Here is a 25,195-nt window from a genome sequence, read left to right as displayed (position 1 = left end):
GAGATGAATACGTTCGTTTATGGCTACTTTTAAAGTTTCATTCAGCACTGATTCAATAAAGTTGATAAGTGACAGTTTATAGTAGCAGCATTTGTAATATTACAAAAATTGTGTGCTCTTCCTAATTGTTACGTTCCTCGTATGTTGTTATTAATCTAGAGATACTTGTTTAGAGTAACATATAATAGTTTTGTGTGTCTTATCAAAAATTATAAATGTTACTAGAAAATCAGCACTTTAAAAGGATTTCTGCATCACAGTCTTTCAGTAGTTAGCACTGTTGCCTCACAGCAAGTAAGTTGCTGGTTAGAGCCAGTTGGCATTTCTGTGCGGAGTTTGAATGTTCTCCTGTGTTAGCGTGGGTTTCCTCCGGGTGCTCCGGTTTCCCCCACAGTCCAAAGACATGCGCTATAGGTGAATTGGATCAACTAAATTGGCCTTGTATGAGTTAATGTGAGAGTATATGGGTGTTTCCCAGTGCTGGGTTGCGGCTTGGTTGTAAGAGCATCCACTGCGTAAAACATATGCTGGAATAGTTGGCAGTTCATTTCGCTGTGGTGACCCCTGATAAATAAGGCACTAAGGTGAAGGAAAATGAATGAATGAATGAATGAATGAAATTGATTTCTGCAGGATCATGTAACACTGACAGCTGAAGAATGATGCTGAAAATACTTTTTTTTTTGGTTAAAATACTTTAATTCCAGTTTAACTGGTGCTGAAATGGATGTGCTAGAAGGAAAATAGTTAAAATAATGAACATTTCTTTTCATTCTCTTTTACCAACAGGCAGCTGTTCAACCCGAAAAGGCCTAAATGGAGCCTGCTCAGTTCACGAGTACATGGGAAGCTTCACGGGACAAAATGTGAGGTTTAAGATGACGTCAGTGTGTGGACACGTCATGAGTCTGGACTTTATTGGCAAGTGTCTTTTTTGAATGAACATTTACACCTATAGGCAAGGCAAGTTTATTTATGTAGCACATTTCATACACCGTAGTAAATCAAAGTGCTTTACATAAACAGGAATAAAAGAAACAAGAAATTAAAAACAACAAAGTATAAAATAAAGATTAAAATGTCTAAACTGGAAGGAAAGAAAGACATAATAGTGCAGTCGTCGGATGTAGTGCAGTGCTTATTCAGTAAAGGCACAGCTAAACAGATTTAAGTGTTTTAAGTCTTGATTTGAATGTGCCTAATGTTGGAGCACATCATTTCTGGAAGCTGATGGCAGATGCTTTTGTCCTAAGCTGCATACAGCAGCATTTGAGAGAGGGGGAGAGAGGGAGAGAGAGGGAGAGGGGGAGAGAGAGAGAGAGAGAGAGGGAGAGGGAGAGAGAGAGGGAGAGAGAGAGAGGGAGAGAGAGAGGGAGAGGGAGAGAGGGAGAGAGAGGGAGAGGGGGAGAGGGGGAGAGAGAGGGAGAGGGGGAGAGAGAGGGAGAGGGGGAGAGAGAGAGAGGGAGAGGGGGAGAGAGAGGGAGAGAGGGAGGGAGAGGGAGAGAGAGAGAGAGAGTGTTTCTACAGGTGGTTTGTCAATCCCACTCACTTGTGTGAAATACACGTGAAATACACTGAAAAAAAAGATGCATTGGATTTACAAAATGTTTTTAAGGTTAGTGGCTGCAAACAATTTATATGGGCTGAATTTAAACAAACTAATTAAATTTAGTAGTGTTCAACTTGATTTGTTTATTTAAATTCTATAAAAGCTTTAAAAGCTGTAGTAATCCAATAAATATTTTTTAGTGTACACTTCATGAACAGTTTTTAATGAGGTGGTGATTGATTGTAAGAGTGCCTGTTGCAAATGTGCAAAACTGATTCAAGTGTCTATTAAAATGACAGTGATGGAAAAAGTGTGTTTTCTACAGGTGGTTTGTCAAGCCCACTAACCTGTGTGGGCACACTCAGAATCGCACAGTGCATAAACAAACTTAAATGTTTTGAAGGCAAAATCTGTATGGAGTCAAGATGATGACGAAAACTTGAGCAGCAGTGTAATTTTCCTCTTGCTTAATGTTTTACAGGAAAGTATAACAACTGGGATAAAGTCGATCCAGCTGAGCTGTTCAGTAAAGCTCCGACTGAAAAGAAGGAAGCAAACCCTAAACTAAACATGGTCAAATTCCTTCAGGTGATGTTTATCTTTTAATTTTCTTATTGCTATCAAAATAGTTACATTTGATCTTGAATTTCTAACTAATTATATATGTACGTGTGTGTGTGTATACATTTTTTAAAAATATATTTTTTATATAAAATTACATTATTATATTTTAAATTGTACTATATGTAAAAATTGTAAACATAAATTCAAACTGTGTATTCATGTTAATGTTTGTATGTATATGTGTGTAAAAAAGCTAACAATAAATTGAATGTAAATGTAATGTACACATGGTAAATAATATAATATACATGAAATAAATAATTATTTATTCAGGATGTGTAATTATAAACAAATTAAATGTTTGTCCCCACCTGATAATTATATAATATTTATATATATTTATATTATATTATATTATATTATATTATATTATATTATATTATATTATATTATATTATATTATATTATATTATATTATATTATATTGTATTGTATTATGTTATATTATATTATATTATATTATATTATATTATATTAATTTATATTATATTATATTATATTATATTATATTATATTATATTATATTATATTATATTATATTATATTATATTATATTATATTATATTGTATTGTATTATGTTATATTATATTATATTATATTATATTATATTAATTTATATTATATTATATTATATTATATTATATTATATTATATTATATTATATTATGTTATATTATATTATATTATATTATATTATATTATATTAATTTATATTATATTATATTATATTATATTATATTATATTATATTATATTATATTATATTATATTATATTATGTTATATTATGTTATATTATATTATATTATATTATATTATATTATATTATATTATATTATATTATATTATATTATATTATATTATGTTATATTATATTATATTATATTATATTATATTATATTAATTTATATTATATTATATTATATTATATTATATTATATTATATTATGTTATATTATGTTATATTATATTATATTATGTTATATTATGTTATATTATGTTATATTATATTATATTATATTATATTATATTATATTATATTATATTATATTATATTATGTTATATTATATTAATTTATATTATATTATATTATTTTATATTATATTATATTATATTATTTTATATTATATTATATTATATTATATTATATTATGTTATATTATATTAATTTATATTATATTATATTATATTATTTTATATTATATTATATTATATTATTTTATATTATATTATATTATATTATATTATGTTATATTATATTAATTTATATTATATTATATTATTTTATATTATATTATATTATATTATATTATATTATTTTATATTATATTATATTATATTATATTATGTTATATGATGTTATATTATATTATATTATATTATATTTTGTTATATTATATTATGTTATATTATATTAATTTATATTATATTATATTATATTATATTATATTATATTATATTATATTATATTATATTATATTATATTATATTATATTATATTATATTATATTATATTAATTTATTTTATATTATATTATATTAGATTATATTAGATTATATTAATGTATATTATATTATATATATTATATTATATTAATTTATATTATATTATATTATATTATATTATATTATATTATATTATATTATATTATATTATATTATATTATATTATATTATATTATATTATATTATATTAATGTATATTATATTATATTGTATTATATTATATTAATTTATATTATATTATATTATATTATATTATATAAATTTATATTATATTATATTATATTATATTATATTATATTATATTATATTATATATATTATTTATATTATATTATATTATATTATATTATATTATATTAATTTATATTATATTATATTATATTATATTGTATTGTATTATATTATATTATATTATATTATATTATATTATATTATATTATATTATATTATATTATATTATATTAATTTATATTATATTAATTTATATTATATTATATTATATTATATTATATTATATTATATTATATTATATTAATTTATATTATATTATATTATATTAATTTATATTATATTATATTGTATTGTATTAATTTATATTATATTATATTATATTATATTATATTATATTATATTAATTTATATTATATTATATTATATTATATTATATTATATTATATTATATTATATTATATTATATTATATTATATTATATTATATTATAATATAATATATTATATTATATTATATTATATTAGTAGTGAAGTAGTTGTAATTTTATTTTGTATTTCATAATAATATGAAATTACATAGATTTAATTATATTTAAAAAATGAATAATAGTGTTAATGTCATCTTTCCATATATGTAAAAATAATAATAAAGTTTCTGTTATTGGCAGGTTGAAGCAAAAGGTTGTGATTATGTTGTTTTGTGGTTGGACTGTGACAAAGAAGGAGAGAACATTTGTTTTGAGGTAAGACTCAAAAATCGAACTAACATTTGTTTATACAACCCACGTTTGTCCATATACAGTTAAAGTTGAAGGTTACAATATTTTTTTTTCGATTGTTTACAGAACAAACCATTACTATATAATGATTTACCAAATTACCCTAACTTGCCTAATTAACCTAGTTAAGCCTTTAAATTGCACTTTAAGCTGAAAAATATCTAGTCAAATATTATTTACACTCATCATGGCAAAGATAAAAAAAATCTGTTATTAGAAATGAGTTATTAAAACTATTATGTTTAGAAATGTGTTGAAAAAATCTGCTCTCCGTTTAACAGAAATAGGGGCAAAAAAAAAAAAACAGGGCGGGGATTCAGGAGGGCTAATAATTCTATAACTGTAACTGGGACTGAGGTGTTCGGCTGTGTTTTTGAGTCTGTTATTTCTTCATTGGTGTGTGTATTACCATTTCAGGTGTTGGATGCCATTCAGCCTGTGATGAATAAGCCTTACGGTAACGAGCGTACAGTGTATCGGGCCAAATTCAGCTCAATCACAGACACTGATATCTGTAACGCCATGAACCGACTTGGAGAACCCAACAAGAATGAGGCTCTATCTGTAGATGCTCGTCAGGAACTGGACCTCCGGATCGGCTGTGCTTTTACACGGTATAATAGAGGCTTTTTAAAACTATTATTCTAGTATTCTCTTCAACTATTATTATTGTAATGCAATCTTTATTGCATAACAAGTTGTATGCATGCTGTTCAAAGTCTTAGGCTGCCGTCATTTTTAGTGTCGTGAGACTTTTGCACAGTACTGCATATATTTATCCATATATATTTTTGTCTTTTTGGGATAGTTCATGCTAAATAAAAAATAATGTCGTCATTTATTGATGTCAATTTTTAAAAGAAATAAAACTTTACAGGTCTGATTTGTTCAAATAGGGTTTTTCTGTTTTGATAATTAATTGGAAATGCATATGGTTGTGATACGCATTTTGTTCAGTTTATTATAAAGGGATAGTTCATCCTAAAATGAAAAATGCTGTCATTTACTCACCATTTACTTGTCAGATACCTTTTTAAGTTTCTTTCTTCTGTTGAGCACAAAAGAAGACATTTTGAAGAATGTTGGAAACCTGTAACCATTGACTTCTATAGTATTTGTTCTTCAGCTATCTTCATAATCTCTTATTTAGAATACAACAGAATGTTTGGTTGAACTGTCCCTTTAAATGCAACAGACGTAGATGTAAACAAAAATTTGAAGAAAAAAAACAAACAATTTACAGTACAAATTTACTTCCTACAGCAAAAAAGTCTTGTGGGTTTATTGGGATTTTCTGTTGCACCAAGCACAACTTGAACTATTTTTGAGTTTTCTGAAATAATGTGCAAGGTAACATCAAGTTTCTTTCAAAACATTGCATATCTTTTCTGAATATTTAGTCTGTCACATCTCTTTTTCTATCCAGTTGTATCTGCCTCTGTAATATTCAGGTCTGGACTCTGTGCAGGCCAGTTCATGACTGTCCTTGTTTCATTATGATTTCACTTTAACATTAGTAGTTTGCGTCGAATCATTATCATGCTGAAAAATAACACCATTAACACTAGAAGTACAATAGATTAAACAGGCTTTAACTTTTAGTGTTCACAATCCTATCGTTACAGACAATATTCCCAAAATTCTTCAGCTCTGTCTTTCACATCACTTAAACAATTTGACTAAAATAATTGCTCTAACCTGCGTTTTCCTGTTCATTGAGTGTATTTTCTGGTAAGTAAATTAATTTTAAAAAATTTAACTATCCCTTTAAGAAGCATCTTGGGTGTGCTTTAGTTTTTTGAGGACCCCCCCCCCCCCCCCCCCCCCCTGTTCAGAAGTGTCAGGTCTTTTATAGGTTCATATTGCTGATTTTCTAATCAATTCAATGGATCCTTGTTGAAAAAAGTTTTACTGACTTCAAACTTGTGAACTATAGTACGTTAATCTTAATTTTCTTCTAATTTAATGAGTTGTTCATGATTTCTAACCATTGTCTTTCGGTTTTAGTTTCCAGACTAAATACTTCCAGGGGAAATATGGGAATTTGGACTCCTCCTTGATCTCGTTCGGCCCCTGTCAGACTCCCACACTGGGCTTCTGTGTCGAAAGGCATGACAAGATCCAGTCCTTCAAACCTGAAGCTTATTGGGTCGTACAAGCAAAGGTCACTTCTGGCTTTTAACACTTAAATCGCAAGTTTTGTTGACATTATATTTGATGGACAGTAAGAATTATCAGCCCCCCCATGTACATTTATTTCCCCAATACCTGTTTAATGTTAAGAAGATTTTTTTCAATACATTTCTAAACATAATAGTTGTAATAACTCATTTCTAATAACCTAATAATTTTTAATCTTTTTTATTCTTTGTCATGATGACAGTACATAATAATTTACTTAATATTTTTCCAGATACTAGTATTCAGCCTAAAATGACATTTAAAGGCTTAACTAGGGTAAATAGGCAAGTCATTGTATAACAGTGCTTTGTTCTGTAACCAATCAAAAAAAATATTGCTCAAGGGGGCTAAGTAATAATAATACCTACAAATTTCCTTGCTCTGTTAAACTTCATTTGGGAATTAATTGTAAAAAAATCACAGGCTTAACATTTTGACTTCAGCTGTACATACAGCACTGCATACTTGTGTTGTTGCATGTAAATTCTTTTGCTATTTGAATTTTTTTGTCTGCCAACAGGTTTTTAAAGGGAAGGACAGTCCGCTCACCTTAGACTGGGACCGTGTGCGAGTTTTTGACCGAGATATTGGTCAGATGTTTGTCAACATGGCAAAGACTGCCAAGGAGGCTAGAGTATGTATTTGTGTCTTCATTATTTCATAAATTGAGCATTTTATTATAGATAATAAGCCAATATGAATGTGGAAATGTAAATGCATAAGTCCATTTTCTTTATCACCGTAAATTCATACAGTTTAAGCATAAACTTAAAATCATATCTAGTAATCATATCTATTTTTTTATCCCCTGGATGTCTTTTTCTATCCTAGCATGTAAGTCCATTAAAGGCTTAGTTTACCCCAAAATCTTAAAAAATGAATTATTCTCTGTCATGTCGTTCCAGTCTGCTGACACCATAGTTCATCTTCTGAACACAATTCACGATAATTTAGATGAAATCTGAGAGCTCTCTTCATAGTACGCTTACAGACTCCTTCAAAGTCCAGAAAAGTACAAGAATACTTTTCAATGCACATAAAAAAACTATGACTTTATTCAACTGTTTCTTCTTTTCAGTGTCAGTATAGTGTGCGCCTTCACATAACACGCTTGGTTGTGCCTCTGACGTATTACCTTAGATGCGTCTGTGGTTTGTTCCAAACAGAGAAAGTTAGGAGGCAAGCGTCATTAAATGGTGCTCCTCCTTAAAGTGCGCAATATACTGACATTGAGGAGAAACAGTTGAATTAAGTCGCTTTCAGTTACATGTGCACAAAGAATAATTCTTGTAGTGTTAAAGGTGCAGTATGTAAGTTTGACACCCAGTGGTTGAACTAGGTATTGCATTCCTGGATCAAAACAATCGCAAGTGCAGGGGTCTGTTCTTCATACGTGGATTACTCAATTAGCTGGATTTGGCTATTGACGATTTGACACGATCCAGGATCATTTTGTTCTTCAAAACTCATCCGAGAGTTGTTGTCATAGCAGCAGGTCTGGTAGCTCAAACCTGCTCGGGAGCAGAAGCTCATTTTATATTAACAGGATTAGATCAGATCAGTTCAAGCACAGATAATACTGAAAGTATGTACCAAATGCTGATATTTTCTTACAGTAGTAGTTATATATACTTGGGAAAATAGTAAATATATCTTTTAACTGTTTATATATATATATATATATATATATATATATATATATATATATATATATATATATATATATATATATATATATATATATAATGTAAAAAAATGTATATTAATAAAACTTATGCAATCTGCACTCCGAAATGAAAGTACAAAGACTGCCATCTGGTGATTTAAAGAGAAAATTTATTGATATGAACTTTTTAGATACAAACGCGTACAATCGCTTTAATACAATTTGTTTATGATAACAGACATGCACAATATGCAACTTTTTTTAAAGGAATAATACACTTATGCAGTGATGAACATGTTTTGACAGTTAATATGACGATGATTTGATGCTTCACAAAAGTTGCAGACACCTTTACCAATATCAAAATGCTTTGATGCTAAATTAATTTAAACATCTTTACACTCTTTACATCAATTAAGAAACCGGCTACTATAATAAAGAAAATCTGCTCTAATTGTAACACTAAATAAATGACTAATTACTCTATGAAAGTGTAAAGCATGCAGCCCACAACAAAGGTGGAAAGTTATCACGTATCATATTTAACAAACCGTTTACTATGAATTTAATGTAATTTTGCTACATGATACAGTGTCTAGACTATGGAATAAAATCACTGTCATTAATATTTCGTGCGTAAATAAAATTCACGCATCCGTAATTATAAAATCGTAAAGGAAAAAGGAGCGTACTCGTAATTTTACGAGGCTACAATTAAAAAATCTGCGATTAGAACAGACACAGATACGACATTTTCTTTGTCTGTTTGTTTATGACTGATAAATTTACGATGGGTGTACTTTACAAACACGAATTACAGTTTCACCACGGACACGAAGTCCTGATTACGAGTACGAATCAAACAGCGAGACTTCACTGTCAAAATTACGTCACCGCTTCCACAGGCATTAATAAACAAGCGAGAGTCATCGATCATAACGGCGCGCCTGCTGGACGTTCGAGCTTACACACACCGTCTCAGATAAGATTTCTGTTATTCCCTCTTTGAGAGATGTCCGTCATGAGCTGTAATAAAGGTTGAGACTCAATGAGGTCCTATTTCGCTGTGTTTCTTGGACATTTTACTGAATCAAAATTAAGAACGGGCCGAGGATAGAGGGCTAGCATAATGTCAGTTAACGTTACAGGCAGCGAGCGCAGAGTCTCTCAGTGAATCACTGAACGGTGTTCAACTATAACAGGACATCTGTTGATTAAGTCACCTTTTTTAAAGCCAGATCGAATATTGATCTATTATGTAATGAAGATATCAGCAAAAGGCAGTTTAAATATTTGAGGGTTTGTGCTCACCAGAAGTTTGTAACGTTAAACATATTTATGAGACTATGAATCAAAATAAATAAATGTTAAATATGTGACCCCGGACCACAAAACCAGACATGAGGGGCAATCATCTGAACCAGACCTGTATGTCATCTGAAAGCTGAACAATTAAGCCCCTCATTGATGTATGGAGAGGAGATGACATGATCAGATATATATTTTTATATTATCTTTAAATTTGTACAAAGTAAGGTATTAGTAACTATTGATATAAATGTTTGTTATGTTAATTGTTATTATCTGTTTGTTATATTACTTGATTAAACTATTAGTTACATTATATTGTATTACTATAATTAATAAACTATTACCATAAACATTTATATTACCATTTAGCCTTATACTATTCTGTGTGTTTCACTCTTTCCGTGTGTGTTTGTTCTATATTGGTGATTGTTTAATTACCACATTATATTTTGCTTATTCTGGTTTATTTAAAGTTAATTAATTGATAAGAGTAAAACTTTTCTTTGTTTTATCTACCTATACTGGATAAATCTGTCTAATTTAATTTGTGTTCTCTGGTGATCTTAGAGTATTTGAGAGTTATTTAAACAGTTAAAATAGACTTAATCAACAGATGTCCTGTTATAGTTGAACACCGTTCAGTGATTCACTGAGAGACTCTGCGCTCGCTGCCTGTAACGTTAACTGACATTATGCTAGCTCTCTATCCTCGGCCCGTTCTTAATTTTGATTCAGTAAATGTCCAAGAAACACAGCGAAATTAGAGCTCATTGAGTCTCAACCTTTATTACAGCTCATGACGGACATTTCTCAAAGAGGGAATAACAGAAATCTTATCTGAGACGGTGTGTGTAAGCTCGAACGTCCAGCAGGCGCGCCGTTATGATCGATGACTCTCGCTTGTTTATTAATGCCTGTGGAAGCGGTGACGTAATTTTGACAGTGAAGTCTCGCTGTTTGATTCGTACTCGTAATCAGGACTTCGTGTCCGTGGTGAAACTGTAATTCGTGTTTGTAAAGTACACCCATCGTAAATTTATCAGTCATAAACAAACAGACAAAGAAAATGTCGTATCTGTGTCTGTTCTAATCGCAGATTTTTTAATTGTAGCCTCGTAAAATTACGAGTACGCTCCTTTTTCCTTTACGATTTTATAATTACGGATGCGTGAATTTTATTTACGCACGAAATATTAATGACAGTGATTTTATTCCATACTAGACAGCCTATAACAAGCTGTCTGTATAAACACACAGACACACAGCACCAAGCAAGCGACACACAGAATCACGCTCTCTCTCATTCACACACATGCACACACACATAGACAGCAACAAACAAGCGACACACAGCATCACGCTCTCTCATTCACACACATACATACGCGTGCTCACTCGTGAGTCGGGAGCGATATTGTTAGACTGCCCGCTCCCATTCAAATTACACCAGTTACCGACCGCTCCTGCGCTTTATTCGGAATGCAGAACTTTACTGCAAATCTCATCACATAGCGTGTTGTTAGGACACAGGGTTACAATGTAACCTTCTCACCTAATGCTTATGTTCGTATTATTTATATTGTTTGCTAATTAATAACCTCATGTGGAACTCTGAATCTGCGTCTCCTTTTGGAGTCTGCTACTGTCCACCGGAGGTCGCATTTCGGTCACGGACGCATGCTTAGAGAGCCTTTCTGAATGAATGAATGAAATATGCGATTTTCCATGAGGGCAACCCAGGGTGCTGAAATATAATTGGCTAAACTGGCATTGGGTGGGTTAAAAGAACCGAAACAAAGACAGCATTCTGGCACGGAAAGCACATTTTTAAAGCAGAATATCTCGCTTTAGCATTGTTTTTTAGATGAACAAAAATGTTCACTTGGCATGTTTCTTAAATATCTGGCAACATATGATTTTTTATGCTTTAGAAGAGTCAAAAACTTACATACAGCACCTTAAAAGTGCAATTTAAAAACTAGGCAAGTTAGGTTAATTAGGCTAGTCATTGGACAACATTGGTTTGTTCTGTGGCAAAAAAAAAACAACATAATTTTTCAATGAGGCTAATAATATTGACCTTAGCAGTTTTTACATTTTGTAAAAAGAAATATTCCAACCAACCAAACAAACAAAAGACTTTCTCTAGAAGAAAAATATAATGGGAAAATGTCCTTGCTCTGTTAAACCAAAGTACCTTTAAGGCAAGTCATTTCACTCGGTGGCCTTTTCTGAAACGCCTCTCAGGCAGTATGCTCGGGCTCGAGTATGGAAACATCAAATTCTCAATAAGCTCGGCAAATAGTTTCGATATCATTTCATATTAGTAACCTCAAATAAAATTAAACAACACCTGTCTCTTTAGTTTCATTTCTAAACATTCGAATCACACAAAATCTGCAAAACTCACGTCTGGTCCAAGCTCCTCCCCCAGAGAATCATCAGACTATAGCAATCGATGATTGGCTCCTGTACTAGTAGGCGAGGCCTCATACTTTTTCCCATTCAAAACCATACCAGTGACTTGTCTTGTGTATCCTATAGTCTTTGGTTAAACATAATTTTGGAAATGTTTAAAAAATAATTAAATCGGACTAATAATTTTGTCTGTAACTTTATTATTGTTATTTATTTTTTCTGTAACAATATTATAATTTTTTTCTCCGGTTTTTATCGATTCATTTAACATGACAGTGAACAAAGTTTTAAAGTAACTACAGGACAAAAACGGATTTGTTAGTATCTTGTACACACAAATCACTTGCATTGCTGAGGTATAGGTTTGCATATAAACTGGGTGAGCAGGTTATTTCAGTAAGCTTAGTTTTAGTTATACGTGTATTAGTGCTAGTTAATGTGTTCAAGAACTTCAATTGTAATTGTATGAATTTTTCCACGCAGGTTGACTCGGTGACTAAGAAGGAAAAAGCCAAGCAGAGACCTCTTGCACTGAACACAGTGGAGATGTTAAGAGTGGCCAGCTCTGCTTTGGGTGAGCAGCTTTTCTTCTGAAATTTAAAGGTCCAGTGAAGTGCTTTGAAATATACGTTTGATGTTTGACGTAATCTCAACCCAAACAACGGGAGATAGAGTAGCTCCTCCCCTTTATTAAAAGCAGCCAATAGTGTTTTTTTTTATCCCCGCTCTGCCAGTGAGAGTGGTTGAGCTCAGGTGCATCAAATGAAAAGCAAATGAGAAGCGTCTTGAAGGGGGCGGGGCATGTCGCATACTTGAGAGCATGTGATTGGTCAAGATTTGAAGGATGAGGTGACGTAAATAAAACCGTTCAGCCATTTAGGGGAAGTGACAAACTACAAGCTTTTCATGTTTATATCAGTTTTATTTCTTCTTAATGTGAATTTTGTCACTGTTTTGAGACACACTAGTTTATAGATATCCTAAAAACTAACAATACCGATACAAACATCTAAAAAAACGTTATTTTAATTTCATGGGACCTTTAAAGTCAATTCACAAATCAGAAAAGCAAAAGAAATGTTAAAAAAGATGCCTTATAAAAACAGCTAAAAGGGTTACTTCACCACTGAAAAAGAAACACTGCCTTCATTTTCTTACCTTCATATATCAACATGATATTTTTGAAATGTAATAATTTCTACATGTAGCGCCCCCTGCCCTCGTAGGCTTGTCCTGACCTAAGCTCTATAGGATGGAGCACTGGATTCCTATAGTTTAGCCTCTCAACTATAATTTCACTCCCCCTATTTCAGATACCACTTTTAGAGAATGTTTGAAAGAACTTCACTGAATAATTAAAACAAAACAAATAAAGTTATAAACAGATAGTGAATTATTTATAAACAAAATAAAATAAACTAAAGGCAAATACAGATGTATATGTTAGTTATATAGCTGGTATTGTACGTATAGATACAATTATAATGCTGTTTATATATTAGATATGATGTCTTCAATGTCTTCAGCTCGCAAACGAACTCAATATACTCGCAATTCTAAACACAATGCATTCACCACGGTCCTTACACAACTGAAAAACTCTTTAAATCATTGTAAACTGTATTTAACTCACGATTTGCTGTTATAAAAGTTCAGTTTTTTCTCAGAGACAAGCCTCTGCAGTCACGTTCTCTCAGTCTCACTCATCGACTCTCTCGATAAACCAATAATATTTTATTCACCTTTAAGAGAGGTGTGACTAATCTGTATAGATCCAATCAGGTATAAACAAAGAAACATTTTCACCCAAGTGCGAATCAACCAAACAGTAAAATGTACCGAACGAGTTTCTTAAAGGGAAACTCGCAATACAAACTCTTAGAGTAGTATACATATAAAAACTGTTCATTTTTAACAGAATAGTGCTCTGTTAATATTCTCCATCTATAAGGTTACTGTAATATGAAAAATATAACTATAATCTATGTATATTTCTATATATAAAAATATAATATGCTCTGCTTGCAGGTGTAGTTGGGTTTAAATACACTCTCTAATAAGGGCTACATACATTTCTGTTCCTCCATTACAAGTCTATTAAAACATTAAAGGTCTAGTGAAGTGCTTTGAGATGTGCCTTTTTTACTCATTCACATTTTACACTTACATTTAGTCATTTAGCAGATGCTTTTGCCCTACTTACAAATGAGGAGGTATTCAGTGATTCAACAAGATGAGGCAATACACACAAGTACTAGTTATTCAAAGTCACTTGTTTGTGCTCAGAGAATTTAGTGCTAGAGTAGGAGTATTGGTATTGTTTTGGTTTTATTCACCAGGGTTAAGGTGCTCTAAGAAAAGATCGTTTGAAGGTTACCAGTGTATCCGCAGTCCAAGTGGGAATGGGAGGATCTTTCCACCAGCATGGAACATTGAATAAAAAGGTTTTAGAAAGTGACATATAACCTCTCTGCGATGGCACCATGTGCTCACATCCCGACCGGAGGCTCCTGGAGGTGATGTAGACCTTCAGGAGCAGGTGGAGGTAAGAGGGTGCAGTGCCAGTGGCGGTCCTGTAAGCAAGCATCAGTGATTTGAACTTGATCTGAGCTTCAACCAATGCAGTGGAATGTTTGGCATAATCTCAACTGAAACATGACTGGGCAGGACATCAAGCAACTCCTTTTAAAAAACAACAGCCAAAAGCATTTTGTTATTATCACAGCTCTACCTGTGAGTGGTTGAGCTCAAGAAAATCATATAAGAAGCACCTTGAAGGGGGGCGGGGCATGTCAGATACTAGAGAGCATTTGATTGGTCAGAAGATTTGATGAAACTGAAGTATGAAGTGACATCAAAAAAATTGATCCATTTAGTGGAAGTGACAGACTGCAAGCTTTGGATAATGATATTTTCTAAATTCGAATTTCATCACTGTTTTGCAGCACACTGGCTTATAGATATCCTTTAAACTAACATAATGACACTAACATCTAAAAACAACCTTATTTTAATTTTGGGACTTTCAGTAGAGAGATTAAAAGTCTCCATATGAATTTGAATGTTTTATCCTAGTTTTCAGAGGAAGCTTAATATCTGTATATGGTCAGTGGTGTAAAGTAATGAATTACAAATACTTAAATTACTGTAATACAGCAGTTTTTCTCCAGAATTGTAATTTACTGAGTGGTTTTAAAAATGTGTACTTTTACTTTTCCCTTGAGTAAATTTTTAGTCCAGTATCTGTACTTTTACTCCACTACTTTCCTTCAAACTGCAGTCACTACTTTATTATTTCTTGTCTATGGGGATTGGGTAAGTAGAAATATCAGCCCTGGGATTCCTATCCAATCAAATCGCACATAGAAAGTAAATCGCGTCATACTGAACAACCTCAAAATTACCTTTTATAAATGCAGCAAACTGTTTGGAAGCATTAAAGGTGACCAAGATATCTACAATCTTAACATGCAGTGACCAAGAGACGGTTTAGATGCATGTCACTGATGATTAAGATGAAGGACGTTTCCTGTATGATGACTGAAATCTCCAAATGGCCTTAAGCAATCACTAAATGCACTACAGAATGTTAGGTTTACACATCACTGCACAAATTCCATGTAAACGCATTAAGGCTGATTTATACTTCTGCATCATGGCACACATAGGTTCCGGTGCAGCATGCACGTGGTTGCATATCCTTCGCTGTCGTGCACCTCTCAAAAAATGTAACGACGTATAGCGCAAGCTCTGTGATTGGTCAGCTTGGTAGCGCTGATGAGTGTGGGAGAGACCGAGAGTGCAAACCCATCGGAGCAAGTGTTTACAGGTGTCGAGTCCTGTGAAGGAGCTCCAGATGTAAAGTTTTGTTTTGTGTTGACCTTATAATTAAAGTTGCTGCACGTCCGCCGGTTCCCGCCTCTGAGTGAGCCAGTTTGAGCCACTTGTACATTAAGGTGTACATTAAGAAAAAACAAAACACCAGTGAAGAAACTCGACACAGAGGAACATAAAAACCTACTGCCAGCTAGCATTTTGGAAGGGTTATTGCAGAGCAACACAAACAGCATGCAGAACTATAAATGCACAACAACACGCAGGGCATGCGCCGTGGGTCACGCCAATCACTCTAATACTCCCTACTCTTGAGTACTTCTCAAAGGGCTGCATTTTACTTACATATTGAGTAATATTTACAACAGATGCTTTTACTCGACTTGCACTACATTTTTGGGTAAGTAATGGTACTTTTTCTTGAAGGATTTTTCAGTACTCTTTCACCTACGGTATATGGTGAATCAATTTAATTTAAGCTGATCAATCATACTTGAAGCATGAGAACAAACTTCATTGGTTCTTGCTGAAACTCTAATGTGTCTTTTATTATTGCTCGTGCTGCTCAATATTTCTTGTGGTACAATTTTTAAAAGGGCATTTCAGTGCTAATGAATATACAATTTGATTTTGTGTATTTCAGGAATGGGTCCCCAGCATACCATGCAGATAGCGGAGCGTCTCTACACACAGGGCTATATCAGCTACCCTCGCACAGAGACCACACATTACCCTGAAAACTTTGACCTGAAGGGCACCCTCAAACAACAGGCCAACAGCACCTTCTGGGGGGAAACGGTGGGCAATATTGTCTTCTGATTAATACGTTTCTGGCCCATTTATCCATTGTCTTGTGTCTGTTAAAAACTGGTGTTAAATAAGTGATTAGTATTAGTGTTAGACAATGTAATGGTGGTGATATTGGTTTTGGCTGCTCAGTGGTATCAGTGTGGATTAGATAATAAATGAAAACAAGGAAATGTAAGGAAATATTTAATTATGGATAACTTCAGCCGGTTTGCTGCTGGCTGGTGTCTTTCAGGTGGTATGACCTGTTGCATGCAGCAGATGCACACTTTAAAAGAGTGTAACACTACAAAAAGGACTTCATAATTGCAATTTCTAAATGATTTGGGAAAAGAAAGATGCATCCTTGCTATTTCCTTGTTTTCTGCAGTTAAGGCCTTAAAATGAAATCAGTTCAGTTTGTTTTATTTTGAAATCATTAAATAGATCAGGTATTAGTTTCTTTCTTAATATAAGGTATTGCTTATCGCTCAAGATTTCCATATTGGTGCATCCTCCCTATTTAGCTTTCATTTTGTTTGTTTGTTCGGTATTAATTAATTAATTAATCTGGGCTCACCACACTGGAATGAACCACCAACTTATCCAGCATATGTTTTACGCAGTGGATGCCCTTCCAGCTGCAACCCATCACTGGGAAACATCCATACACACTCATTCCCACACATACACTACAGACAATTTAGGATACCCAATTCACCTATAACCAGCCACCTTCTTGCTGTGAGGCGATCGTTATACCCACTGCGCTACAGTGACGCCCCTAATTAGTATTATATTATAAATAAACTAAAATATGTTAATGTTATTGTATTTTTAAAATAAATATTATTGTATTATTTGTTTATTTTTAAGCATAGTTTCATTTATTGTTTTATATCATTTTTTGTTATATCGTTTATTATATTGTTTACATGTTTATTATATTCTATTTTATTGTATATTGTTTACAATTTTATTCTATTCTTTTTGATCTGTTATTTAGTATTTAATCCTTTAATGTCATTTATGTGACGTGATTAATCTTATCTTGTGAAAAATGTTTCTGTGTGCAGGTAAAAGCACTGCTCTCTGAGGGCATAAACAGGCCTAGAAAAGGAGCAGATGCTGGAGACCATCCGCCAATCACACCCATGAGAGCCGCCTCTGAGAGTGAGCTGGGTACGACTGTCAGACTTCCACATTTCATATTTACACTTCTGTTATTGAAAGGGCGAGAAATATTAAGGAGCACACCAAGGTCAATACGATTAATGTACAACATTTCAGGACAAGATCCATGGTCATGAGACATATATATTTTATTTTATATTTATTTTTGTTTTTAATCTTTTCAATAATCTTTTTGTTTAAACTTGTAATATACAATGTAAACATCAAGGTAACAAAATTGGGGTCGACATTTTGTTTATACATTTTTATAAAACAAATTTATACATCAAGAAGGTTTTATGTTATTTATTCCGCTATTTAAATTGACACAACACACTAATCAAAAGGGCCATTTATAATGTTACAAAATGGTGTTCGATTCCTAAAAATTATAGCAGTGTTTCCGCTGAAACTCCAAATGCACATCGCAGGATCTTCCAAACACTAGAATCAAATCTGATCTGAACTCTGATCTGTGTGTCTTTGCAGGCAGTGATGGCTGGCGTCTGTATGATTACATCACACGCCACTTCATAGCGACGGTGAGCCCCGACTGCAAATACCTGCAGACCACCATTTCCTTCAGCATCGCCACAGAGGGCTTCACATGCAGCGGGAAGACGCTCATCTCTGCTGGTCCGTGCAGTTTTGTTTTGTTGTCTCTATTATTTCTCTATTATATTCCAGTGCAGACCATATACAGGGTTCCCAAATGTATTGAAAATACGCGGTGTACATTTTACTTAAACAAAATTGAGGCAACTATTTGCATCAGCCTTTCGAATATTTCAAACTCATTTTATTTTAGTGTGTCTCATTAGACTTAGCATGTTCTCAACTTGCACTTTCAAGTAACATCAACTCAATTTAATCAATTTTCAACTTGTAGTTTTAAGTTCGTCAAACCTGTTTGTTTTTTTTCTTATCCTGATAATCCACACAGTATTTAAAGTTAGTATTGGTCAGTGAAACTTGTGCTTAATGCTAACAAAATGTTATTATTTTTGTACCTATATTAAGTTTGTTAAATCCTTAAAACACACAGAGTGTCCTCGGGGTTGTAAATGAAATTAGTCAAAATTACGGGCATTAAAAAGTAATAAACGACATCTGACGAGGTATCAAATTTTCGAGCCCAATTTTTTTAGCTAAATTTTCAGTTTGTGTTAAGTGCAGGCATTTATTCTAAAATTTGCGTGGATTTATATGTTGAGAGTAGGACCTGAGCGAGATCATGTGTGGTGGTGTTCGTTCAGGCTTGCACTGAAACAAACTGGGTACCTGTCTGGCTTGCTGCCAACCATATAGGCGAGCTCACTTTTGTTCATTAATTCAATTAAAACATGGGGAAATGCACGTTTTCAGACCTCAGGCTGGTGGACTCAAGATTTAAAGACTGGCTTAGGCCTGTGGCCGCGAGGCTTATTGCCACGTCTGCAAGAAGATGATTAGTATAACCTCGCTTGCACGCGCAACACGCAGCGCCTGTAGTTAAACTCACAGCGTTTTATTATGACACTTTTATTGATCATTTTTTCCCACAATTGACAGCAAGAACAAACATAGAAGCGTTGTCTGATTGACAAGCAGCACCTAATTATGTTCAAAAGAATTTAAAATTCCAAATGAGATGAATTTATTTATACCCCATTTTGAAAGTAAAACATACTTAAATAGGTAGTGCAGTGTGTGGGTGAGGGGGCAGTGTTTCGATGTGATCTGGTTATGTTGTGAATTCTGCGACTGCTGGTGTTGTTGCTGTATAGTTAACAATTTTGACTGTTAAAGTAACTATGATAATTTCGATAATAAATATAACTAATATTTTGGCCGTTTTTTGTGCATTTGAGTGGGTTTTGGACAGCTTTTGGGCTGGAAAAAGTCTGCTATATCTGGCAACACTAGTGGTAGCTTGGCAACAGAGCCGCGATGTCAACACAGTAGATTCTATCGGCACAGTTTAGCACGGTTGTCTAACCGTGCTGGGAAATCCAGGCAGAGAGCAGTTTGTAATCGTGCTGCGCCGTTCGTCCATGGTATTAAAGGTATTAAATTCAACTTAAGAAGTTCTATATATACTCTGACAAATTTACACACATTTACACACATTTAAAATTAATATTTTTATATTAATAATTTTTGTACAAACATTAATCTTTCTTTTTTTCTACAAGTATCAATTAATAAACAAAAATGCATTTATTCTACTAAATTCTACTTAAAATGATCACAAGAAGGCACAAATCCTAAGTCTTGTTAAGATTAAGATAAAATCTAAAGCGTTTAATTGTAAAAATATGTGTTTGCAACAAATCCATAGTAAGTTACTCAAATATTAAAGTAAAGTAATGAAAATATTCATTATTGTTTGATACAATTACAAGTCCGCTGAGACATTTTCCCTAGTGTACTTGAATGAACTTGAATTTCAGATTTATGGACTCAAGGCCTTGAAAGTACTTAAAAATAAACGCAGGTCCTTAAACTAGTTTAATTTAAATTTGAAAATAAATTTGTTTATGGTGTTATTTTTAAGAATTTTTCAGTGCTTCTTTCAGAAACAGACTAAAAACATATGAAATTTATTCCTTTTCTTGTCAGCTTGGTGTCTTTATTAATCACGGGAATGCCCTTCCAGCTGCAATCCATCTCTGGGAAACATCCATACACTCTTTCACACACAGACTACAGATAATTTAGCTTGCCCAATTCCCCTACCCACTGCGTCACCGTGCCGCCAGAAGTGAAATTCTTAATTTAAAAATCTTACATCTAAACTTGTACAAGAACTATGATGAACATTTCATCAATATTTCAGAAACCACATTTAATTTTTACCAGCATTAAACTCAACAAATGTTATTAATGTTTTTTGAACATGACTGTTTATAATGATCTAAATTATTAAAAATGACACATCCAAAACATCCTAATTTAATTTGAATGTAAATACATCTACGTGTGAGTGAAATGTTCAGTACAGTAAGGACTTTTGTGGCGCTATATGCTAGCAGTATGAATTACAACTGCGCTTGATTTGAAGTGAATAGTGATTTAAAAAGTCCTTGAAAGTCTTAAAATCTGTGTTAATAAAAAGCGGGAACCTTTTCCGTAGCTTATGCTTATTAAGTTTACGCAAAAATGAAATTCTGTCAACATTTACTCACCCTCAACTTGCTCTAAACCTCTTTCTTCTGTTTAAACGCACATAAAGAAATACTGACAAATATCAGAAAAAACAGCCATTGACTTTCATTGTATTTTTTTTTCTACTATGGTGTCAATTGCTGTTTTTCCTTCAGAATATCTTGTTTTTGTGTGCAACAGATGAAATCAATGTATAAACATTTAGAACCACCTGAGTGTGAGTAAATGATAGGGAAATGTTCATTTCTGGGTGAACCATTGCTTTAATATTTCTCTCAGGTTACACGGAGGTGATGCCCTGGCAGGGTATTGCACAGGAGGAGGCCTTGCCGGTGTGTGAGAGAGGAGACATGTTTACTGTGGACGAGATTAAACTGCTGGAGAAACAGACCAATCCCCCAGATTACCTGACTGAAGCCGAACTCATCACGCTCATGGAGAAACACGGCATCGGTATGACCATTCATGCTCACATCTGAAACAGATCATGTAGAACAAATTTAGACATGTGAAGCCATACATTTATCCAATATGCACTTCTGATATTGTACAGTATCAAAGTATTCACATCACAGTTATTACTCATTCCAGAATTGAGGGTTCAAGGATTTTTCCATTCTTTTTACTTATACTGGAATGATTTACAACTAATGTATGATTTACAGTTAACTGAATCCTTTATAAATGTAAAGACATGCAAAATGCCTAAATATGATTGGGAACGTTTGATTCTGTTACTATTTGTTTAACTTTCTGTTAAAGTTTTTGAATCATTTATAGAGCTGACTGTAACAGAGTTGACGTTTTCCACCATGTTGTGCTTTAGCTCAAGATAATAACTTTACACTAGATATAAATGTTTAAGTAAATGAGAAATTCAGTGAAATTTCACTATAGCAGACTTGACAAATAACAAATTTTCGATTAATTGGTGTATCCAAAACATTTTGTACAAATAATTGAGAGAGATAAATGACACGTCTCAATGCCTATCCAGAGTTTCCGGCCAGAGGAAGTGACATCACTTTGGAGGAAGCATAAATATAGAGTGGAGGAACTATGACGTCAATTTGTATGCAAAAACCCGGAAGCGAGTTAGCATTTTAGCAGTTCCGGTTTCCTCGTCCCAAAATCAATGGGTATTTTGAATGGGATTTCAGTAAAATCGCTTAAAGTCTGTGGCAAACACAAACTCAAGATACTTTCACGTTTTGTTTTACGACATAAAACTCATCAGCTACACCTCATTTTTGATGGGGTGGTTCGCCCAGGGTACCATTTAAACTAGAACCGCCACTGGTACATTTTTAGAAATCATTTAACTATGTTGCTTTAGAGCTCCAGAAACATTGAATTATTCATTTATTTTTGGAAACATTGTTTTTTTAAGTATTTAAATGTTTGCTTACAGTTTGATATGTTTTCATAATTTACTTAATGCCATTTTGTTTTTTATGCTTTTAAGTAATTAGCACAGTGGAGACAGAATAAAATCAATCTAAAGAACATTCACATTTTTTCAGAAATAACACAAATAATTGATTTTGTGGTCTGCTTAAAATGTTTCTTCTCCAGGCACTGATGCCAGCATCCCTGTCCACATAAACAACATCTGCCAGAGGAACTATGTGACGGTTGAAAGTGGCCGCAAACTCAAACCCACCAACCTGGGGATTGTTCTGGTTCATGGTTACTATAAGATTGGTAACTCTTTTTTTATTAATTTGTTGTAGTGTCTGCAAGCTGAGCAGCTTAGTAGTTGCAATTCTAGCCTTTACTGAACTGAATCTGTAATATGTGTACAGTAAGTGGGATAAATGATAATGTACATGCTAGGGTTGTCACAATATTGGAATTCGGTACCAGTCGATACTGAAATCTTTAAAACGTCCATTTCCGGCTAATATTTGAGTGCTGTTGAGCACGTTCTTAAACAGCGCTGATTTGCCATTGTTCACGTGCTCAACAGAAATGACTGATTGGCCGTAAAGGTCATCAGTTCACCGAACTCACCGCTGTTTACTAAGTGTAACCACACATACAGGGACACTAGAGCGTTTCAAAGTCATGTCGATCAGCTGGTTTGTCTATTAAACTGATCCACTGATGAATCGCTGCTTTAAAACGCTGTTTAAGAACGTCCTCAATAGCGCTCAAATGTTAGCAGGATGTGTTTAAAATTTTAGTATCGATTGGGTCCGAATTCCAGTATCGTAACAACCATAATGCATGCTGATCTTTTCTCATTTTTGCTCATCTGTGTGTGTTTTAGATGCAGATCTGGTTCTGCCCACGATCCGTAGCGCTGTTGAAAAGCAGCTGACCCTGATAGCTTTAGGAAAAGCAAACTTCCAGCAGGTCTTACAGCACACGCTAGACATCTTCAAGAGGAAGTTCCACTACTTTGTGGACTCCATCGCAGGTGAAGTACCACATACAGTTTAGATCAGAATTATTAGCCCTCCTGAATTATGAGCCCCCCCGTTAATTTTTTTACTGTATGCATTTCTAAACATAATAGCTTTGATAACTAATTTCTAATAACTGATTTCTTTTATCTTTGCCATGATGACAGCAAGTAATATTTTGCTAGATGTTTTTCAAGATACTAGTATTCAGTTTAAAGTGCAGTTTATAGGCTTAACTAGGTTAAATTAGGCAAGTTAGAATAATTAGGTAAATCATTGTATAATGATGGTTTGTTCTGTACTATTGATAAAAATATATAGCTTAAGGCAGTGTTTCCCAACCCTGTTCCTGAAGGCACACCAACAGTACATCTTTTGGATGTCTCCCTTACCTGAACCATTCATTTCAGGTTTTCAAGTCTCTTCTAATGTTCTGATGATTTGATTCAGGTGTATTTGAATAGGGAGAGATTGAAAATGTGTACTGTTGGTGTGCCTTCAGGAACAGGGTTGGGAAACACTGGCTTAAGGGGCTAATAATATTGACCTTAAAATGGTTTTTAAAAAATTAAAAGCTGCTTTTATTCCAGCTGAAATAAAACAAATAATTAATAATAAAAAAATATTATTATTTGGGAAATATTTGAAAAAAAAAAAAAAAAATCATTTTGCGATTTATTTTGACTTCAACTGTACCTGTATAAAGTTATTTTTGTGCAATATTTAAGTCAAATGTTAAATGATCAGATAGAAACACCATGTGTTTACGCCACAAAAAAAGGGTTTGTCTAATCCAAATATCCCAATATTCCTAAACCAAGAAGCATTTTTTAAACAAATAAAAAATGTTGTGTTTTTAGAAATAATAAGTCAATATTAAGTGAGTTTTACTTTAAAACAAGCTAAATAATTTACCAAAGGGGTAAGTAAAATAATATATTTTAAACTGAAAATAACTATTTTACTCACATCACTAGCAGATAATTTAGCTTGTTTTAAGGCAAATATTTTGACTTATTATTTCCTATTTTTATACTTATATACTTTAGCAGAAAATCAGTCACACTTTACAATAAGGTTCATTAGTTAATGTTAATTAATGCATTTACTAACATGAACAAACAATGAACAATACATTTACTACAGTATTTGTTCATGTTAGTTAATGTTAGTTAATGAAAATACAGTTGTTCATTGTTAGTTCATGTTAACTCACGGCGCATTAACTATGTTAACAAGCGTGGTCTTGGATGTTAATAATGCATTAGTAAATGTTCAATTATGATTAATAAATGCTGTACAAGTGTTGTTCATCATTAGTTCATGTTAGTGAAGGCATTAACTAAGGAACCTTATTGTAAAGTGTTACCAGAAAATCTAAATATAGAAATGTTCGTTTTTTTCAATGAGCAGAATATCACTTCAGATGTACTTTTGTTCCACCTTTGCAGTGTAAAATTGTCAGTAGAGAACTAGTAATCATTCATTAATCAGCCTGATCTCATGAGGAAACTTAACTATTTTACGTCTTGTCAGTTTAGTGGCTATTTAGTACGAATTCGTATGAGTTCAGTCGTATGAAAG

At 32.7% G+C, this 25,195-nt stretch overlaps 1 protein-coding gene across 1 annotated transcript in view; it reads left to right on the top strand.

The window, feature by feature from the left end:
• The window catches only part of top3b (DNA topoisomerase III beta), a 43,540-nt gene that overhangs the window by 10,990 nt on the left and 7,355 nt on the right, over positions 1-25,195 (top strand). Inside the window, exons 3-15 of the mRNA XM_056457411.1 lie at positions 790-921; positions 2,031-2,137; positions 4,577-4,651; positions 5,105-5,301; positions 6,695-6,851; positions 7,389-7,502; positions 12,747-12,837; positions 16,741-16,895; positions 17,960-18,065; positions 18,546-18,692; positions 21,483-21,656; positions 22,779-22,907; positions 23,476-23,625. Coding sequence (XP_056313386.1) covers positions 790-921; positions 2,031-2,137; positions 4,577-4,651; positions 5,105-5,301; positions 6,695-6,851; positions 7,389-7,502; positions 12,747-12,837; positions 16,741-16,895; positions 17,960-18,065; positions 18,546-18,692; positions 21,483-21,656; positions 22,779-22,907; positions 23,476-23,625 — 1,734 coding nt within the window. The remainder of the gene's footprint in view (positions 1-789; positions 922-2,030; positions 2,138-4,576; positions 4,652-5,104; positions 5,302-6,694; positions 6,852-7,388; positions 7,503-12,746; positions 12,838-16,740; positions 16,896-17,959; positions 18,066-18,545; positions 18,693-21,482; positions 21,657-22,778; positions 22,908-23,475; positions 23,626-25,195) is intronic.

This window comes from Danio aesculapii, chromosome 5 (genome assembly GCF_903798145.1).
Source record: "Danio aesculapii chromosome 5, fDanAes4.1, whole genome shotgun sequence".
Lineage (NCBI taxonomy): Eukaryota > Metazoa > Chordata > Actinopteri > Cypriniformes > Danionidae > Danio > Danio aesculapii.
This window is presented reverse-complemented; position numbering and strand designations above follow the sequence as displayed.